Source organism: Symphodus melops (genome assembly GCF_947650265.1).
Source record: "Symphodus melops genome assembly, chromosome: 4".
In the NCBI taxonomy this organism is placed as follows: domain Eukaryota; kingdom Metazoa; phylum Chordata; class Actinopteri; order Labriformes; family Labridae; genus Symphodus; species Symphodus melops.
This window is the reverse complement of record NC_136694.1, coordinates 450,782-472,907: the sequence shown is the minus strand read 5'-3', so window position 1 is coordinate 472,907 and position 22,126 is coordinate 450,782. Positions and strand designations below refer to the sequence as shown.

Sequence of the window (22,126 nt, the reverse complement as noted above, 5' to 3'; positions counted from 1 at the left end):
AGAACCCAGTACTCACTAAATTTTATTTCACAGCGCCTTTCATAGCACTCAAGGACACTTTACATTGAATTAAAAACACAATGCAAATAAATACAAAATAATAACAACAACAGACAGTATCTTAAGTCTCTGGATGTGCAGGAGCTGTCATGGTTGACACGTCTCTGTATCATCGCGTGGAGGTCGGGGACAGTGCCTCTGGACTGGCAGACCGGGGTGGTGGTCCCTCTTTTCAAGTAGGGGGATCGGAGGGTGTGTTCCAACTACCGGGGAATCACACTCCTCAGCCTCCCTGGGAAAGTCTATTCCAGGGTACTGGAGAGGAAGATCCGGCTGTTAGTCGAACCTCAGATTCAAGAGGAACAATGCGGTTTTCGTCCTGGCCATAGAACGCTGGACCAGCTCTGCACTCTCCATCGGGTGCTCGAGGGTTCATGGGAGTTTGCCCAACCAGTCCACATGTGCTTTGTGGATCTGAAGAAGGCGTTCAACTGTGTCCCCCGTGGCGTCCTGTTGGGGGTGCTCCAAGAGTATGCTCCAAGCTCCTGTTCCCGGTGCGCGTTGGCCTCCGGCTGGGCTGCCCTTTGTCACCGGTTCTGTTCATTACTTTTATGGACAGAATTTCTAGGCGCAGCCAGGTGCCGGAGGGAGTCCGGTGTGGGTAGCACAGGATCTCGTCTCTTCTTTTTACGGCTGATGTGATCCTGTTGGCTCCATCAAACCTGGACCTCCAGCGCTCATTGGGACGGTTCACTGCCGGTTGTGAGGCGGCTGGAATGAGGATCAGCACCTCTAAATCTGGGGCCATGGTTCTCGACCGGAAAAAGGTGGCTTGCCCTCTCCAGGTCGGTGGGGAGTCCTTGCAGTCTGACCAGTAATCCTAAATATCAGACATGTTTGATATTCACAATTCCAGACCTCCAACTCTATCGGGACCAATAATGTAATCGCAGCGACAACACAAAAAAAATGGAATACGACGGACCTTGAATGAAGACACGCCCCCTGACCTTTGTGAAGTCCTAAAACCTTCTTGTGTGTTTCCATCCTAAGGCGGAATGGCATGACAAAAACGGGTCTGGATGAAAAAAACAAAACAGGAAGTTATGCCAAATAAATGCAGTGAGTTTGTACGGGCTTCAATAGGAGCAAAATCAGTGAACTGGACTTTAAGTCTGTTTGTCTTAAGGCTGGATAACCTGTGCAGTAAAATTGTTGGATGTATGAAAACCGATGAATAAAGTTTTAGTAAAGATAACGTTGGTATTTATTTACAGCTATTTGTAAAACATTTCTCCTTTACCTCAAACAAGCAGACAAAGGGTTTAGAGAGTGGATGATAGCAAACATGAACTCCATCTGACTGAGTATGGCTGTAGACAGACCTCCATTTAACAGGTGAACAGTCCAGTTTAAAGATGATGAATGGAAACAGAAATGTCAGCATATGAGTAAGACTAAGCTAGGTACTGTGCTGAGTCATGCTTCCAGTTCACCCTGTCTTGATGGGATCTCTACGATGGCATTTCGTCGTAAACAGGTTCAAATCAGGTCTGAACCATAGAAATATGAATGTTTGAAGCCTGGGTGACATCACCCGTGTATCCCTGAAGGGGGCGCTGGAGTCCCATGGATGGCGGTCTCCATGCTGGAAATGCTGTCTAACTTTGAGTCAAGCTAACGACAGGCTGAGAGCTGAGGCGGGTTTTAAGCTTCCTGACAAACTGTTACATGGCGCCCACCTGTCAATCTACCACCTGTCAGCTACATTTTTTAAAGACACAACACCTGTGGTGCAGTTCATGATAAAGCCAATAGGCTGCAGTAGAAGCCATGTTCCAATTCAAAACTAAAAGCATAGTTGAGATTCTCAATTTACCACGAGCCAAACTGAAACCAAAGATTGTGGGAATGTTTTGGATTTTTAGAAACGCCACGGAGACAGGAGGTGGACAGAGGTGCAGACTACTGGTAGGGTTCTCACATCCATGCACACACCAATACACACACATACATACACACACACATACATACACACACACACACACACACACACACACACACATACACACACACACCAATACACACACATCCATACACACATCCATACACACACACACATCAATCAATCAATCAATCAATCAATCTTTATTTATATAGCGTCAATTCATAACAGGCGTTATCTGGAGACACTTTATAAAAGCAGGTAAAGGAGCTTCCTGTTTGTCTGTTAACATTAACGACAGAGCAGGTAAAGGAGCTTCCTGTTTGTCTGTTAACATTAAAGACAGAGCAGGTAAAGGAGCTTCCTGTTTGTCTGTTAACATTAATGACAGAGCAGGTAAAGGAGCTTCCTGTTTGTCTGTTAACATTAACGACAGAGCAGGTAAAGGAGCTTCCTGTTTGTCTGTTAACATTAATGACAGAGCAGGTAAAGGAGCTTCCTGTTTGTCTGTTAACATTAATGACAGAGCAGGTAAAGGAGCTTCCTGTTTGTCTGTTAACATTAACGACAGAGCAGGTAAACATGCTCATTGTTGTCATGGTTTGGTTTTTATTCTGTATTTAATCCTGTTTCAGTTCATTATTTCCCTCGTGTTCTGTGTATCTATGTTCCTAGTGTGGTTTACTTTAGTCTTCAGTGTGTTTCCCTGTATCCTTGTGTCCTCCTATGTTGCCTGTTAGTTTATTTCCTGTCTTGTGTTTTAAGTCTAGTCTTTGGTGTTTCCTGTTTTATTTTGTAGATCTGGTTTTGGTGGTGGTGTCAGTGTTGGGTTTTACTTTGTACTTGTCCTCAGTGTTCTGGTCTTGTGTTCTTTGTTCCTTGTGTTTCCTGCCTTTCTGATGACCCTGATGTTCCTCACCTGTCTCGTTAGTCTCACCTGCGTCTGATTACCCCATGTCCATTTAGTTTCTGTGTTTGCCTCAGTTTCTGGTCGGTTCATTGTCATTGTCAGTGTCTTTCGTATGTCGTCGTCTTTGGTTGCTGCTTCTCCCTGCTCCCTGTGTTTTCGCCTCCTGGTTTTTGGATTTTGGTTTTTCTAAGTAAGTTTTTGTTTTTGCCTTTTTGTTAAAATAGATTATTGGTTATTGGGGACTTGGGTCCTCCCCTCCCTGTTTCCTACCCGGAACGTGACAGAATGAACCGACCAGTAATGGACCCAGCAGAAGATTTTGATTCTATGGACGGTGTTTCTAAAATACTTTACTTTCAAAATATTTTCCGTTTGGCCCGGAGCACTGCTTCTTCTGAGCAGTCTCCATGGACTGGCACCCGCCTGGCCATTTTTACTGGGAACCGCGGAGGCCCAAGGAAGAGAGGCCGCCATGGCTCCCGGTTGCCTAGCCCAGCAGTGACTCTACCTTTGTGCTCCACAAGGCCTCAATCCGAGCCTCGGCCCAAAGTAGAACTCAGGCCTCAGTCCAGGCTTCAGCCTCATGGTGCCTCAGAGCCTCTGCTTCCTGTCCCTGTTCCGGCAGAGCGCCGTCTGCTTCCTGTCCCTGTTCCGGCAGAGCGCCGTCTGCTTCCTGTCCCTGTTCCGGCAGAGCGCCGTCTGCTTCCTGTCCCTGTTCCGGCAGAGCGCCATCTGCCTCCTGTCCCCGTTCCGGCAGAGCGCCGTCTGCTTCCTGTCCCTGTAGAACGCCGTCTGCCACCAGTCCCGGCAGAGCACCATCTGCTTCCTGTCCCTGTGCCTGCGGAGTGCTGTCTGCTACCTGTCCCCGTTCCGGCAGAGCGCCGTCTGCTTCCTGTCCCTGTTCCGGCAGAGCGCCGTCTGCTTCCTGTCCCTGTTCTGGCAGAGCGCTGTCTGCTTCCTGTCCCTGTAGAACGCCGTCTGCCACCAGTCCCGGCAGAGCGCCGTCTGCTTCCTGTCCCTGTTCCGGCAGCACGCTGTCTGCTTCCTGTCCCTGTAGAACGCCGTCTGCCACCAGTCCCGGCAGAGCGCTGTCTGCTTCCTGTCCCCGTTCCGGCAGAGCGCTGTCTGCCACCAGCTCCGGCAGAGTGCCGTCTGTTTCCTGTCCCTGTTCCGGGAGAGCGTGGTCAGCTTCCTGTCCCCGTGCCTGCTGACCGCCGTCGGCATCAAGTTGAGGTTCCCTCGGCATTCGGGCCGATGCCCGACGACGTCTCCACGCTGGTTTGGCCGGCACCGACGTTTCCTCGGCGGTCGAGTCGATGCCTGACGTCCTCCCGACGCCTGATGTCTCCTTCTCTGCGGTCCGGCCGACTCCTGACGTCTCCTCCTCGGCAGTCCAGCCGACAGCAGACGTTCCTTCGTCTGTGATCGGGCTGGCTCCTGGGCCCTTGGAGAAGGTCCTGCCCTTCACTGGCCGGTCACCCGGCTGCTCGCCTGAACTGTCTGCCAGGTCTGATCGGCCACCTGAACCCTCTCCTGTGTCTGCTCGGCCTCCTGGCCGCCCAGCTGAACTCTCTCCCGTGTCTGCTCGGCCTCCGGGCCGCCCAGCTGAACTCTCTCCTGTGTCTGCTCGGCCTCCTGGCCAACCCCCAGAACTCTTCCCTGAGTCTGTTTGGCCTCCGGGCCGTCCACTTGAACTGACTAAGGCCTGTATGCCTGAAGGTCCGGAGTTACCTTACTGATGGCTATATTACAAGAGCCCAGCTGAATCCATCATAGCGTGGCAAGAAAAAAATTCCTTTTAACAGGCAGAAATCTTCAGCAGACCCGGATCATGACGGAACAGCCATCTGATAAACTGAGCTGGGCTTGAAATGGGACAAGATGCAGAAAGAAGAATAGGATAGGTTGGGGGGGGGTCTGGGCAGGCCATCCTCGTGGGGAACATCCATCCACACACACATCCATGCACACTCACACATCCACACACACACATCCATACACACACACACATCCATACACACACTCACACATCCATACACATGTACATACACACGCACACACATGGATACGCACACACACACACGCGCACACAGAAGCACATAAAGCAGATAAAGCTGTGTCTCTGGGCTTTGACAGCATGCACTCAGGTCAGACCTGCACAGACTGTGTGTGTGTGTGTGTGTGATGCTTGGTGAGTTATTAACACTTCACCTGTTTGTATCTTTTCCAGCTTTCATCTGTGGCAGAACATTTTTATCTTTTAGATTTTAAAGAGCGTTTTCTGTTTGAGTGTAAAATGTGCAGAGAGCAGGAGGAAGGTGTTCAGCTGCAGCCTCTTCTTCTTCAGGCCTCTGTGGATCCACACAGTGACCCTCTGACAGTCGCTCACAGAGAGCAGGAGGAAGGTGTTCAGCTGCAGCCTCTTCTTCTTCAGGCCTCTGTGGATCCACACAGCGACCCTCTGACAGTCGCTCACAGAGAGCAGGAGGAAGGTGTTCAGCTGCAGCCTCTTCTTCATCAGGCCTCTGTGGATCCACACAGTGACCCTCTGACAGTCACTCACAGAGAGCAGGAGGAAGGTGTTCAGCCTCTTCTTCATCAGGCCTCTGTGGATCCACACAGCGACCCTCTGACAGTCGCTCACAGAGAACAGGAGGAAGGTGTTCAGCTTCTCTCTGCCTGCAGTTCTCTGTTTGTCTGGTTTTAAAGTCTAAATGGAAACACAGACGTAGGACATGAGGCTGATTATACAGCTTAAGACTCATGTCAGTGATCACTTTGATTGATCTCAACAATGAACTGTGAACTTCTCATGATGTGCTGGTGTTTAAAAGTCAGCTCAGACAACAGTTGAAGTTACTGAAGGAGCCTGTGCTGCAGCTTCACCGCTCTTCATCTCTTTATGTGTTTAAACATTTATTGACCATGCATGCACGTGTGTGTGTGTGTGTGTGTGTGTGTGTGTGTGTGTGTGTTTGAAGATGGAACCAGCCTTCTCTCTGAATGTTGACTGTTTTAAGGAGAATATCGTCGACTGTTTATCTGTTAAAATGTGACACTGCGATGTGTCTGTTGTTATTTTGTTGTTTTGATTTATTTGTCTTTATTGGAGAGGACGGCTGAAGACAGACAGGACATGTTGTGGAGGAGAGAAAGTTGAAGATCAGGTTGGATTTGAACACAGTTGCTCATGGGCTGCAGGTTTTCAGCGCTCTGATCTGATGATTTGAAGTGTTTGTTGTGTTTTTGGCGTTTTGTTGGATCATAGTCTCAAAGGTCTGGTTGTCTGTCAGCTCTGTGATTGGCTGATTGTCTGTCAGCTCTGTGATTGGCTGGTTGTCTGTCTCTACCTTTGGTGTTTTGTTGGATCATAGTCTCAGACTGAGGGAAACCTCGACGTGCTCATGAGAATAAATAAAGGTTTGAATCAACATTATCAGGCTGCACGGCGCTGCAGTGGTTAGCTCTGTCCCCTCATAGTGAAGAGGTTGCTGGTTTGAATCCCTGTCTGTGTGGAGTCTGCATGTTCTCCCCGTGCACAGCATGGGTTCTCTCCGGCTTCCTCCCACAGTCCAATCACATGCTGGTTGTCTGTCAGCTCTGTGATTGGCTGGTTGTCTGTTTCTACCTGTCAGCTCTGTGATTGGCTGGTTGTCTATTGTCAGCTCTGTGATTGGCTGGTTGTCTGTCTCTACCTGTCAGCTCTGTGATTGGCTGGTTGTCTGTCAGCTAAGGGACCTTGGACTTCTTATTCTGTTACCATGGTAACAAACAAACATCACAGTCTTGTAATGACCTTTAAGATTGTGGTGACCACATCTGAGGATGTCACGTGTTACTAAATGAGACCTTCATAAACCTGACTCCAGACTTTGTCCTGTTTCAGCAGACCTGTGAGAGATGAACGTGTCGTCTGCTAACGTGACCGTGGTTATCGAGTACCGAGACTCCCTCGCCAAAGCTGTGACCAAGAATGTGATCGTGGTCGTTCTCAGTATCTCGCTCAACTACGTCCACGCGGGACTCATACACACCTTCCGCAAACATCAGGTACGACATTCTTCACATCACTCTGCAACACGAGCAACACAAGCAGGACGTCCACGCCAATCAGCCTGAAACTTTGACTCTGTCAGAGCGGGGATGATTCTGCTTGATGTCCCAGTGGGTGATGGTGGTGTTGAACTGGAGCGTTTTGTTTCCTCTCTATTAACATGTAAGAGGAGATCAACATATGAGGAGGTAGGAACACAGCCAGTCTCAGCAACAGAAGAGCAAAGGTGGTTTAACCATGAGGCAAAGGTTGGCTATTTCCTGTCTGGGGCTTCACGCCCAAAATAGCCTCAACGCACTGGTGATGACCAGTCGACCAGGATGGCGACCTCTCTTATAACATATAGAATAGATATATAATATAATATATTTAAACCCCATGTCCACCGTGTGTTTTTTTTCCTAAAAAGCAGCATCTTTTTTCTATGTGTCCCACTGAGGATGAAAGACACTGTAGCTTCAGTGTTTAGCCAGCTCTGCATGTAGAGACACTGTAGCTTCAGTGTTTAGCCAGCTCTGCATGTAGAGACACCGTAGCTTCAGTGTTTAGCCAGCTCTGCATGTGGTGGACACTGTAGCTTCAGTTTTTAGCCAGCTCTGCATGTGGTGGACACTGTAGCTTCAGTGTTTAGCCAGCTCTGCATGTAGAGACACTGTAGCTTCAGTGTTTAGCCAGCTCTGCATGTGGTGGACACTGTAGCTTCAGTGTTTAGCCAGCTCTGCATGTAGAGACACTGTAGCTTCAGTGTTTAGCCAGCTCTGCATGTGGTGGACACTGTAGCTTCAGTGTTTAGCCAGCTCTGCATGTGGTGGACACTGTAGCTTCAGTGTTTAGCCAGCTCTGCATGTGGTGGACACTGTAGCTTCAGTATTTAGCCAGCTCTGCATGTGGTGGACACTGTAGCTTCAGTGTTTAGCCAGCTCTGCATGTGGTGGACACTGTAGCTTCAGTGTTTAGCCAGCTCTGCATGTGGTGGACACTGTAGCTTCAGTGTTTAGCCAGCTCTGCATGTAGAGACACTGTAGCTTCAGTGTTTAGCCAGCTCTGCATGTGGTGGACACTGTAGCTTCAGTGTTTAGCCAGCTCTGCATGGGTCTGTAAAGCTTTCTGCGTTCTAACCTCTCTCCATGTTTCAAAAGCATCTCCAACATTGATCCTAGTTTGAGCAGCTTTCTGCTGCTGGAGCTTATTAGAAACATGCAGAGGCTTTTTAGCTCGGGTACAATCACTTCTATCTGAAGCAGTTCCACTGCCCGCTTCCATCGCTGCAACACCTGTTCACCTGATAACTGCTCTCATATCTGGCAAACCCAAGGGCGTCCAAAACGGCCTTCAAAGCCCCGCCTACCTTCTCTGGTCCAATCAAATCCAGAGCATTCAGGAGCAGAATCTAAAGTTAGAAGGAGGACATACTGGCTGCTGCATTGTTGTCAGAGAAGCTTCAACACAGCAGGTTTCCTTCATGATCACACAGGAAGAGAGCAGCTCTCTGATTGGCTGACTGATCACAGAGGATAGATAGATAGATAGATAGATAGATAGATAGATAGATAGATAGATAGATAGATAGATAGATAGATACTTTATTGATCCCGAGGGAAATTCAAGGCATCCAGTAGCAGTATACAGACAGGCAGGACACAAGACATTAGTTACAATACACACCCGCTGTCCCCCCTCCCCTCTGTATACAAAATCCCCCAAACAAGATATAGCAGCCCCTATGTGACTAAGAATAAACATAATTATATGTTAAACCTGTGCAGTTAGCATTAGCATTAGACTTAAAACTAATATAGCATAATGTACATAACCTGTGAGGAGAGAAAAACATGTGTTGGTTAAAAGAGACCTGTAAACAGTTAAAGAGCCTTAGAAACAAAGTGCTGACCTTTAGAAACTAGTTACATGTGCATGTACAGAGGTGTTTGAGGTAGTGCCAGAGGTGTGAGTACAGTGTGAGTACAGTGTGAGTACAGTCATTAAACAGTCAATGCAGGGATGTAAATTGGCTCACCAACTTAAAGGAGCAGTGATTTGCATTAAGTGTCCTAGACAATAACCTGAAACCAGGAGTGATTAGGGTGATTATCATTAAAGTACCCAACTATTGAGGAGCAGATTAGCATTAAGTGTTGAAGACAATAGAGTGAAACTTGACCTAATTAGGGTGATCATGTCAACCATTACAGATGTAGCATAACACAACAGTAGGATGAAACCAGACATGATTAGGGTGATTATCATTAAAGTGACCAGTGCTCAGTAAGGTGACTATCAATATGCATTAAAGTGTCCAACTGGAGGCTGACTCTGAGGTCAGCAGTGCAGATGAGGAGTGAGAAAAAAGTGAAAAAAGATTCCAGGGATCACCGTGCGCTTCTTCCCTGCCGTGACTGTGAAGTGTTGTACAGTCTTATTGCCAGGGGGACAAAAGAGTTCTTGAGTCTGTCCGTGGAGCACGACTGTGACAGCAGTCTGTCACTGAACATGCTCCTCTGGCCGGTGAAGGTGCTGTGCAGGGGGTGGTGTGTGTTGTCCATGATGGAGAGCATTTTGTCCAGAGACCTCCTCTCTACCACTGTCACCAGTGAGTCCAGCTCTGTACCCACCACAGAGCCGGCCCTCCTCACCAGTCTGTCCAGGCGTGCTGCGTCCCTCTTCTTGCAGCTTCCTCCCCAGCACACCACTGCGTAGAAGAGGACGCTGGACACCACAGACTGCGTCATCAGCTCTCTCTTCAACACAGCATGTTTCCTTCATGTCTTTGTCTGGGGAAGTCCCAAGTCACTAAATCTACCTCTGACATGTTGGTGTTACTCATCACTTCGTCTGTTTCTTTTCACTCTGTAGATTTTCTACATGAATCCTCGATACATCCTGTTTTTCCACCTGGTACTCAACGACATGATCCAGGTGATGCTGACTGTCATCCTGTTCATCATCAGCTACACCCTCTACAAAATAAATGTGTCCATGTGTTGTGTCTTCTTGCTGCTGGCTCTCTTCACCACCGAGAACACGCCTCTCAACCTGGCCTGCATGGCGGTGGAGTGCTACATCGCCATCTGCATGCCGCTCCGCCACGTGCAGATCTGCACCATCAGGAGAACCTTGATTGTGATCGGTCTGATCTGGATCACGAGCATGTTGTCTGTCCTTCCTGATCTTTTCATCACGTTGGCCACCGAGCCGCTGGACTTCTTCAGCTCTCGAGTGTTCTGCCTCAGAGAAACGGCCTTCCCAAATCCGCACATCGTCAGGAAAAGAGACATTACTTATATCATGTATCTGGTGGTGGTTTGGCTTGTTATCTTCTACACGTACTTTAGAATCCTGTTCACCGCTAAAGCAGCGAGCAAAGATGCTAAGAAGGCCAGAAACACCATCGTTCTCCACGGTTTTCAGCTGCTGCTGTGTATGGCAACGTATGCAGATCCTCTGTTGACATCCGCTCTCCTGCAATGGTTCCCCAAGAACGTCTCAGACTCCCTGTTCGCTTGTTATATAATCATACATATCCTTCCACGCGCCATAAGCTCCATCATTTATGGCGTACGAGACAAGACTTTCAGAAAGTATCTGAAGAGGTATCTGTTGTGTAAAGTCAGCACGCCGTAAGCATCAGATTATCGACTGGTTATGAAATCATAAAAAAAAAAAACTTCAGATTGTGTTCTTGACTGCTTCTTTATATTCTTCTTTTTGTCTTTGCTCAATAAAAGAACCTCCTGGTTTGTGTTTTCAGATGAATCATAATAGTTTTAGTTTTAGTTTGTTTCCCATGGTGAGGCGTGTAGCTGACCTGATTGACAGGTGTGAACCCCCTGCAGGAACAGACGGGGGACGTCACTGCAGGATTTGTCCAGTAATATTCACAGTGGATGGTGAGACACCATTTATAAAGTGAGAGACTGACTGAAGCCATGTTGTTGCTGTGCTCGTCTTACTGCATGCACTGGGTAAGTACCAGCTTCTCTTCTCTCATGTCGCTCCTGCCTCAAACACAAACACTGACGTCTTCCTGTTTATGTGGATTTTTCATAACTCTTCTGTCACATGTGATTTGTGTTTCTATCCTTGAACATGTCCTCCTGGTTGAGCCCCTTTGCTCAGACATCATTCTCTTCAAACTGAAGGATTGGTTTAGTCGAGCGTGGTTGATGTTGAGGAACGAACAGATTTACGTGTTTCTGTCCTGTTGTGTTTTTACTCAGTGGTGTCTTGATTTCTCTTCTTGTGGGCACTTTTATGAGTTGTGTGTCTTGCTGACAGCTCCACGCTCTGAAGCTTCTCCCTCACATTAATCACAGAGTTTGTCTTTGGTCAGGCTGTGACTGACAGCTGGCTCTAAGGAGGGGAAATGTTTGATTCTGAGCTTCTGAATATCACTGACTTGTGTTATGAGTGAAGCTGTGAGCTGTGTGATGTGAATCAGTAAACCAGCCTGTACATACCACACAGTGGCTCACCAGCTTATTACTAATGTTACAACATGTCTCATAATTCAAATTCAAACAACTTCATTTGTCCGTGGGGGGAAATTCAAGAGCACACAGAGCAGTAAATGAACGACAGTGCAGCTATGCTAAAACCTTTAACCAAGATAAGAGTCAACAAAGAATAAAGTGTCAAAGAAGAATAAGTTTTAAGAGTGTTAGTACAAAGTTAGAATATAAAATCACAGAGTTAGATAGAAGGAAGAGCAGAGAGTCAAGTGTCTAGATGTTTGTACAAGTTAAAAACAAACTACAGAGTTAGATTCAGAGGACAGTAAAAGGACACGCATGTAAAGCAAACATGTAAACAGACATGATGTAAACAGACATGATGTAAACAGACATGATGTAAACAGACATGATGTAAACAGACATGATGTAAACAGACATGATGTAAACAGACATGATGTAAACAGACATGATGCAAACAGACATGATGTAAACAGACGTGATGTAAACAGACATGTAAACAGACATGATGTAAACAGACATGATGTAAACAGACGTGATGTAAACAGACATGCAGTAGACTGTAGAAACAGGTATAAACAGAACTGTAGTGCAGAAACAGATATAAGTGGACAGTGATCAGACTAAGATGTGATCAGACATGATGCATATATGTAATGAACAGATATAACAGAACTATAATGCAGTAATAAATATAATATTTGACTATAAAGCCAAGTGTATGTACTACATAATAAAGTGATAGTGGGATAATGGCACATGGAGCCCTTCATTATCATGAAAACGCAGACGTGCACACTTCTCTGTAGATGCTTTGTTGATGTTAATAAGACGAGTGAGGAGGGGAACACGTCTGCTCATGTTGTCTTCAATGTTCTGTGAGAAAATCAAGTTTTCTTCAAAGCCCATTTCTGGAATTAAGTGTTGTTTAATCCTCTTTAATTGAGCTGTGGAGAGAGATGATGACGCTCTCTTCCTCTGTGATCAGTCAGCCAATCAGAGAGCTGCTCTCTTCCTCTGTGATCGTGAAGGAAACCTGCTGTGTTGAAGCTTCTCTGACAACAATGCAGCAGCCAGTATGTCCTCCTTCTAACTTTAGATTCTGCTCCTGAATGCTCTGGATCTGATTGGACCAGAGAAGGTAGCTTAGATTACATGTTCATGTTTATGGCCATTTGCACAGGTAGGACAGCACAACACTTCTCAACTCTACCAAAAAGGAAATAATTTACAAATAGAAGAGCAACATAATTTGTGTTTTAAATAAACAATATAAAAAACTATAAAGGGAGACATTATACTATTAAGTAAAACGTTTTCTTGTCCTGCAAGTCTGTTAAAATGGAGAATAGATTTTTATATTTCTGTTCTATACTTCTGATGACTCAAAGGTCTTTTACACCACAGGTCACACCTACACATTCACACACTGATGGTAGAGGCTGCTGCAGAGTCCATCAGTATGAACTCATCCATTCAGACACATTCACACACTGATGGTAGAGGCTGCTGCAGAGTAAAGAGTCCATCAGTATTAACTCATCCATTCACACACATTCACACACTGATGGTAGAGGCTGCTGCAGAGTAAAGAGTCCATCAGTATTAACTCATCCATTCACACACATTCACACACTGATGGTAGAGGCTGCTGTCTAATACGGGACAGGATGCTGCAGCTCTCGACAATGTTTAGACTGCAGTACCCATTTTAAACTCCAGGTGTCAGACTTACATACCAGTCCTTTAAATTGTGACCTGATAAATTCAGTGTTATGACATTGATTACGAACATCATTAAACTAATATGATGCTCTCTCCTTTCTAGGAAGGACTTTGTAATATTTGAGCTGATCATGTCATTGGCCAACACAACGGTGGTCGTTCGGTATCAAGATTCTCTCTCTAAAGCCGTCGCCAAGAACGTGATCATCGTGTTTCTGGGGATCTCCATCAACTACATCAATGCCAGCCTCTTTTACACCTTCAGCAAACACCAGGTATGACCGCGGCCGGGTTAAACCGTTTCACTGTTGGAGGGTCAGGGTCTTTAAAATGTGTGTCAGGATGCGTTATTATTTGAGCTGTTAAAGAATTCATTTTTTAACATCTGGATTAAACGCTGAAATTTGATTTCACTGTTTTTACTCACGATTAAAATGACATTATTTTCAGTTTTAAAATATTTGTTATGCTGTTATGCTAGTGTTTAAAATGGCTACTGCAGACCAAATTTAAAACGCTGCCAGTCCAAGTATGCTAGTGTTAGCTTGCGCCATAGTGGCTTTTTAACAGCAGTTTGTTAGCTTACAAAGTCAACAGCTTTATAGATCACTGAGGAGCTGAGAGGAAACATTTTAAGCCCTGTGTCCACCTGCGTCTGTAGAAAAGCCTTGGCTGTGTGTTCATGAACGCTCACATGAAGCGTTTATGCACTGAGAAGAAAGCGAGGAGGTTGTGGGTACAAGACACGATCAGTAGTTAGCAGTGACTTCAACAGCGCCTTTATGAAAGGTTGGACGATTTTCACCTTGAGCACGTGTTGTGCTTTTTCTCTGGGCCGCCCGTCTGCTTCTGTGAACGTTCTCCCCTCATAGAAAGCCATTTTAAAAAGACGCTGGCGCTCAGAAAAACAAAGGCTAGGTGGTCACGAGGCCTGGGATGACAAAACCGCTCATCCGACCAGAGTACAAACCCACTGGAGCCCTCTACTGGTCCAAACCAACCATGGCAACATTAGGCACACGTTATCTGTGGGAAGAGAATCTGTGAAGGTGATATGTTGTGTTAAAGTTGGGTACTGTAGTCCGTTAAGAGTTACCATATATATGCCTTTGGGTACTAAAAGTGAGGCTTCTCCCATTTCTTTAACCTTCCACTTGCACATTTTATGGTTGTTCAAAGTCAAAAACCAAAAGCTAACTGGACCTGGTTGAATCTTGAACCAGGTCCCGTTGTCTCTTGGATGTAACTGTGAACTACCATGGCGTCAAAGACTGGAACCTTCACAGATGTATTTTGCTTCTCTCCCTCAGATCTTCTACAGAAACCCTCGATACATCCTCTTCATTCACTTGGTGGTCAATGACACCATCCAGGTGACGCTGACTGTAATCCTGTTCATCATCAGCTACACTATCTACAGAATATATGTCCCCGTCTGTTGGGTCATAATCCTGCTAACTCTCTTCGTCACCGATAACACGCCTCTCAACCTGGCCTGCATGGCGGTGGAGTGCTACATCGCCATCTGCATGCCGCTCCGCCACGTGCAGATCTGCACCATCAGGAGAACCTTGATTGTGATCGGTCTGATCTGGATCACGAGCATTTTGTCTGTTCTTCCTGATCTGTTCGTCACGTTAGCAACCGAGCCGCTGGACTTCTTCAGCTCCCGAGTGTTCTGCAACAGAGTAGTGGCCTTTCCAAATCCGCTCTTAGTTAAGAAGAAAGATGTCGTACATTCACTGCTTCTAGCTGCAGTCTGGATCACTATCTCCTACACGTATTGTAGGATTCTGTTCACGGCAAAAACAGCTAGCAAAGATGCTAACAAGGCCAGAAACACCATCCTTCTGCACGGGTTCCAGCTGCTGCTGGGTATGGGAAAATATATTGGCCCTCCATTATTATCTTTTCTCAGGCAACGTTTTCCTCAAAACTATACAGACAGTCTCTTTGCTTATTATGTTATTGTGCAAATCCTGCCCAGATCCATTAGTCCAGTAATTTACGGTGTACGAGACAACACTTTCCGGAGGTACCTGAAAAGGTATCTGTTTTGTAAAGTCACCATCCGATAACCATTCAGAACTTACAAAAAGTAAGGAGGTATTTCCTAATAATAAAGTAAAACTTTGCACAACTCTCACTCCTTCTCTTCATTAACTCCACTATTCTTCAACTAACGCGCTCATCATGTAACGTTTAGAAACAAAAGGATACCACAATCTCACATCTAAATACCTCAGTATTAACTCATCCATTCACACACTGATGGTAGAGGCTGCTGCCGAGTAAAGAGTCCATCAGTATGAACTCATCCATTCATACACATTCACACACTGATGGTAGAGGCTGCTGCAGAGTAAAGAGTCCATCAGTATTAACTCATCCATTCACACACTGATGGTAGAGGCTGCTGCAGAGTCCATCAGTATGAACTCATCCATTCATACACTGATGGTAGAGGCTGCTGTAGAGTCCATCAGTATGAACTCATCCATTCATACACTGATGGTAGAGGCTGCTGTAGAGTCCATCAGTATAAACTCATCCATTCATACACATAAAGTATCTATCTATCTATTCACACACTGATGGTAGAGGCTGCTGCAGAGTAAAGAGTCCATCAGTATTAACTCATCCATTCATACACATTCACACACTGATGGTAGAGGCTGCTGCAGAGTAAAGAGTCCATCAGTATTAACTCATCCATTCACACACTGATGGTAGAGGCTGCTGCAGAGTAAAGAGTCCATCAGTATGAACTCATCCATTCATACACATAAAGTATCTATCTATCTATCTATCTATTCACACACTGATGGTAGAGGCTGCTGCAGAGTAAAGAGTCCATCAGTATTAACTCATCCATTCATACACATTCACACACTGATGGTAGAGGCTGCTGCAGAGTAAAGAGTCCATCAGTATGAACTCATCCATTCATACACATTCACACACTGATGGTAGAGGCTGCTGCAGAGTAAAGAGTCCATCAGTATTAACTCATCCATTCATACACATTCACACACTGATGGTAGAGGCTGCTGCAGAGTAAAGAGTCCATCAGTATGAACTCATCCATTCACACACATTCACACACTGATGGTAGAGGCTGCTGCAGAGTCCATCAGTATGAACTCATCCATTCATACACATTCACACACTGATGGTAGAGGCTGCTGCAGAGTCCATCAGTATGAACTCATCCATTCATACACATTCACACACTGATGGTAAAGTAGTGTTATGGTTGACTGACAGGCCTCTGATGAATAAGTTGAGTTCACTGGATGTTTCTGGATGTCACAGTGATGCAGACTCTGCCAGTCTACAGAACTCTTGCAGCCTCCTCATAAAAAGCCATCAGACTTCTGAAAGTGGAGCCTCACAGACGGCGTCTCAGGTAGGACAGTTAAAACAGCTGCTCGCTGTCATAATGCTGTTTACTCTTTGTACTGTGGTCTCTGCTGTTTTATTCTTTAAACTGTGTGTGGTGTTAACTGCTTTAACACAACACTTCTGTTCTGAGTTCTTAAATTCAGCACGTTTCTAGAATCATGACACACCTGAGTGTGTGACAGGTGTGCAGATCGGAGGAGGGGGAACAACTGAAAGGCAGTGACGACGCTCGGGCACACGGTCGCTCTTTATGGAAACAGATTTATTGAATCAGACACCGTTAGCCAGTCTCACTGTCTTGATAAGAACTCAACACGTAGTGCAGATCCTGTTTTTAAATGTTTGACTTAAAGGTAAACTCTGTCACACTTTCTCACCTGTACACAGACTCTTCATGGTAGCATGCAGCCGTTTACAGGGTTTGACTTGGATCACAGCAGTCTGTGGGCTCCACTGACAAAACACTTCTGGATTTTGATTCATCTTGTGGACATAAAAAGCGTTTGGAAAAGTTATCTCACAATATGTAGAATCGTGATTCAAGTATGGAGAAGATATCGAATCGTGGGGCCTCCTCTTGTTCACAGAGTTTAAGTTTGATTCACCAGATGTTGTGAATTCAACAACTGATCGTGTGTGATAGCTGTGATCTCAGCGTCAGTCTAATGAATCTTTGCTCCTTTCAGGAGAATTATCTGTTGTTAGATTGTTGTGTGAACTTAGATGGTCTGCTTTTTAAGGAACATTGATGGAAACTCTTTAAAGTTCATCCTGGGGAGGTTTCTGCTGGAAATCGTGAGACAGACTGGATTATCTTAGAGTTTATTCTGCCGAGGTCAGAGAGCAGCAACAGATCACATCTGACAGAGTTCAACTCAAGACTTTTATTTTATAACACTAAGGGCCTGATTTACTGAGATCCTAATTAAAGAGTACTAAAGTCCACGTGAGAGAGGCAAGTGACTGTATAGAATTTTCGAGTTTTAGCAGATAAATCTGAGTATAACAAAAATAACATTTGGCTTATCAGAAAACCTCGGCATTAAACGTGGCCTCTCTTTTCTGTCCTTCATTTTTCGAATGAATTGTCAAACATTGCGCAGGAAGTGCGAGCTGTGGCACGGCGCTCAGGTGCAACACTCGGACTATTGCCAAGACCAGCGCTGTGTCTGATCGGACATAGATGTCTTTGTAAAACGTGCAACCCGAGAAAAAGGAAATGCTCAGTTTAAAATGTTGGTGAGAAGAGGGAAACAGATTGTGCTCCTGGATTAACACGTTAAGTGTTAACCCAAACATTACACATGGCCAGCCTTCTGCACCTCAGTGAGGTCGAGAAGCATGTGATCCTCACTCAGCCAATCAGAAGAGATCACCCTACGTCACTGATCCTGCTATTGTGGCATTTGAACCAAATATGGTAGCTTTGTAAATGTTTATTACACTTACATTTTTTTGAAAAATGTTATAACAGAAATAAAGTTCTGTTATGTCCCTGAATAACTGTGAGGTTGAATTTTTGAATTTCAAAGTATTTCAATGAGTTTCCTGTAAAGGGTTAAATTTAGAAAGTCACAATCACCTCAATGTTTGCCTGGCTTGGTAAATCACACTGTGTGTACTAACTTAACTTCTTTGTATTTTCTCCTCCCAGTATTTTGCACACTGAGGCAAAAAGGCCTCATGTTGCACATTCATTAAGGCAAACGTACTAAAGGGACAAGACGTGTTGTTTTGCTCATAAGAAAGATGTAATCCTCTCTGCACCCTGTTAGTAGATCTGATGCATGTTTTTGCTGGTGGTATCAAGTTTGCACACGTTTTAATACAAGCAAACGTTTAGTACATCAGGCCCAAAGTAATGTTGTCTGTAATGTTTGGACTCTGGACTGAGGCTGGCTTTACACGACAACATTTCTGGGGGAGACAAAATATTGTATCAGATGTGCCTTTTGTTTCGACGGTGGGGGGATTTTCTGGGGTTAGGAATGCCATCCATCCATCCATCCATTTTCTGCCGCTTATTCGGGGCCGGGTCGCGGGGGCAGCAGTCTAAGCAGAGACACCCAGACTTCCCTCACCCCAGACACCTCCTCCAGCTCTTCCGGTGGGACCCCAAGGCGTTCCCAAGCCAGCCGAGAGACATAGTCTCTCCAGCGTGTCCTGGGTCTACCCCGAGGCCTCCTCCCGGAGGGACATGCCCGGAACACCTCCCTAGGGAGGCATCCAGGGGGCATCCGGACCAGATGCCCGAACCACCTCAACTGACTCCTCTCGATGTGGAGGAGTAACGGCTCTACTCCGAGCTCCTCCCTGGTGACCGAGCTCCTCACCCTATCTCTAAGGGTGCGCCCAGCCACCCTACGGAGGAAGCCCATTTCGGCCGCTTGTATCCGAGATCTGGTTCTTTCGGTCCTGACCCAAAGCTCATGACCATAGGTGAGGGTAGGAACGAAGATCGACCGGTAAATCGAGAGCTTCGCCTTTCGGCTTAGCTCCTTCTTCACCACGACGGACCGATACAGCGACCGCATGACTGCAGACGCCGCACCGATCCGTCTGTCGATCTCACGCTCCATCTTCCCCCCACTCGTGAACAAGACCCCGAGATACTTAAACTCCTCCACCTGGGGCAAGGACTCCCCACCGACCCGAAGAGGGCAAACCACCTTTTCTCGACCGGGTTAGGAATGCAAAAAAGATAAATCCACCGTTGTGTTCTCGCCAAATAGGTTGGTCTGAGCTGCTCACGTCACATCCATGTACAGTACAGTAACAGTACTGTAACTTTTTAGGGACGGAAAGCCTGAAGAGAAAATAAAACGTTTGAGTCCTGTTTCCAGTTCCAGTATGTTGTGTTTGAGGTTTAGAGCTACAGCATGCACCGAAATATAACCTTTAAATGTTGATCTGTCTCCAACAGAGGCGTCAGATGAACTCCATGAACGCCTCATCTGACGTCCGCAACGTGACAGATGCTATGAGTTATCGAGACTCTTACAGCAAAGCTGTGGCCAAAAATATGATCATTTTAGTTCTGGGTGAAACCATCAGCTACATGATCCACACCTTCAGGAAGCAGCAGGTCAGAATGTTTCTGTGATTTAACCCCTGAAACCAGCTTCAGCTTTATTACAGAATGTCTTCTTGTCTCCTTCAGGTTTTAAACATGAATCCTCGTTACATCCTGTTCGTCCACCTGGTGGTGAACGATATGATCCAGCTCACGACAACAATCAGCCTGTTTGTCTTCAGTTATATCTTCTATAGAATCAATGCTTCACTTTGCTGCCTCATCATCACGCTGGCCGTCTTCACCACTCTCAACACTCCGCTCAACTTAGCCGTCATGGCGATGGAGTGCTACATCGCTGTGTGTTTACCTCTGAGGCACGCTGAGCTGTGTACGGTCAAAAGAACATATGTTCTGATTGGTGGGATTTGGGCCCTGAGCGCCGTCTCTGCACTGCCCGACGTCTTTATCTTCCTCGCAACGGAGCCCGTGCAGGTGTTTCATTCTTGTTCTATTCTGTGACACTCATTCTGTCTTCAGACACCCCATATACGTGCAGAAGAATGACGTCTGCTACACAGTCTACCTGATTGGTGTTTGGCTCACACTCTTCTACACGTATGTGATGATCTTCACAGCAGCTAAATCCGCTGATGGAGATGCAAAGAAGGCCAGGAATACAATCCTGCTCCATGGTTTCCAGCTGCTGTTGTCTATTCTCACATATGTTTACAATCTGATCAGCAGGTCTCTGTTGAGCTGGTTTCCTAAACATTATATACATGTAGTCTTTGTGTCCTACATCATCATCCAGGTCCTTCCCCGGTTCATCAGTCCCATCGTGTACGGCCTTCGAGATCAGATGTTTCGACAGCATTTAATGAAGTATCTCCTCTGCACAGTGAGAACAAGCATTAAACCCTGGACTGAGTCCAAACCCAGCGACAACCTCCACAACTGAAAGTCAAGACAGTCATGAAATACGCTGCAGTTCCTCGAGTGTCCACTTGAGGCAGTCAGCATTCCGTCGGAGGTGGTCTGACCATCCATCCATCCATTTTCTGCCGCTTATCCAGTGCCGGTCTCAGGGGCCGCTGTCTAGGCAGAGATGCCCAGACTTCCCTCGCAAATCGAGAGCTTCCCCTTTCGGCTAGGCTCCTTCTTCATCACGACGGACCGATACAGCAACCATATGACTGCGGACGCTGCACCGATCCGTCTGTTGACCTCACGCTCCATCCTCTTCCCACTCGTGAACAAGAACCCAGTACTCACTAAATTTTATTTCACAGCGCCTTTCATAGCACTCAAGGACACTTTACATTGAATTAAAAACACAATGCAAATAAATACAAAATAATAACAACAACAGACAGTATCTTAAGTCTCTGGATGTGCAGGAGCTGTCATGGTTGACACGTCTCTGTATCATCGCGTGGAGGTCGGGGACAGTGCCTCTGGACTGGCAGACCGGGGTGGTGGTCCCTCTTTTCAAGTAGGGGGATCGGAGGGTGTGTTCCAACTACCGGGGAATCACACTCCTCAGCCTCCCTGGGAAAGTCTATTCCAGGGTACTGGAGAGGAAGATCCGGCTGTTAGTCGAACCTCAGATTCAAGAGGAACAATGCGGTTTTCGTCCTGGCCATAGAACGCTGGACCAGCTCTGCACTCTCCATCGGGTGCTCGAGGGTTCATGGGAGTTTGCCCAACCAGTCCACATGTGCTTTGTGGATCTGAAGAAGGCGTTCAACTGTGTCCCCCGTGGCGTCCTGTTGGGGGTGCTCCAAGAGTATGCTCCAAGCTCCTGTTCCCGGTGCGCGTTGGCCTCCGGCTGGGCTGCCCTTTGTCACCGGTTCTGTTCATTACTTTTATGGACAGAATTTCTAGGCGCAGCCAGGTGCCGGAGGGAGTCCGGTGTGGGTAGCACAGGATCTCGTCTCTTCTTTTTACGGCTGATGTGATCCTGTTGGCTCCATCAAACCTGGACCTCCAGCGCTCATTGGGACGGTTCACTGCCGGTTGTGAGGCGGCTGGAATGAGGATCAGCACCTCTAAATCTGGGGCCATGGTTCTCGACCGGAAAAAGGTGGCTTGCCCTCTCCAGGTCGGTGGGGAGTCCTTGCAGTCTGACCAGTAATCCTAAATATCAGACATGTTTGATATTCACAATTCCAGACCTCCAACTCTATCGGGACCAATAATGTAATCGCAGCGACAACACAAAAAAAATGGAATACGACGGACCTTGAATGAAGACACGCCCCCTGACCTTTGTGAAGTCCTAAAACCTTCTTGTGTGTTTCCATCCTAAGGCTGAATGGCATGACAAAAACGGGTCTGGATGAAAAAAACAAAACAGGAAGTTATGCCAAATAAATGCAGTGAGTTTGTACGGGCTTCAATAGGAGCAAAATCAGTGAACTGGACTTTAAGTCTGTTTGTCTTAAGGCTGGATAACCTGTGCAGTAAAATTGTTGGATGTATGAAAACCGATGAATAAAGTTTTAGTAAAGATAACGTTGGTATTTATTTACAGCTATTTGTAAAACATTTCTCCTTTACCTCAAACAAGCAGACAAAGGGTTTAGAGAGTGGATGATAGCAA

At 46.3% G+C, this 22,126-nt stretch overlaps 3 protein-coding genes across 3 annotated transcripts; all 3 read left to right on the top strand.

The window, feature by feature from the left end:
• Window positions 1-6,671: 6,671 nt before the first annotated feature.
• On the top strand, window positions 6,672-10,530 carry LOC306823061 (odorant receptor 131-2-like; the record flags this gene model as incomplete). Its single annotated transcript, XM_079342426.1, has 2 exons — window positions 6,672-6,905; window positions 9,763-10,530. The coding sequence occupies exons 1-2, from the start codon at window positions 6,756-6,758 to the stop codon at window positions 10,528-10,530; spliced, it is 918 nt and encodes a 305-aa protein (XP_079198552.1). The 5' UTR covers window positions 6,672-6,755.
• Window positions 10,531-10,808: 278 nt separating this feature from the next.
• LOC306823060 (odorant receptor 131-2-like) lies at window positions 10,809-15,181 on the top strand (the record flags this gene model as incomplete). Its single annotated transcript, XM_079342425.1, has 3 exons — window positions 10,809-10,871; window positions 13,207-13,378; window positions 14,414-15,181. The coding sequence occupies exons 2-3, from the start codon at window positions 13,235-13,237 to the stop codon at window positions 15,179-15,181; spliced, it is 912 nt and encodes a 303-aa protein (XP_079198551.1). The 5' UTR covers window positions 10,809-10,871; window positions 13,207-13,234.
• Window positions 15,182-19,497: 4,316 nt separating this feature from the next.
• Window positions 19,498-20,482, top strand: LOC306823026 (odorant receptor 131-2-like; the record flags this gene model as incomplete). The annotated part of the gene is given in 3 exon segments (XM_079342391.1): window positions 19,498-19,593; window positions 19,669-20,028; window positions 20,030-20,482. Coding segments are annotated over 3 exon segments (876 nt in total). The 5' UTR covers window positions 19,498-19,530.
• Between the last annotated feature and the right edge of the window lie 1,644 nt (window positions 20,483-22,126).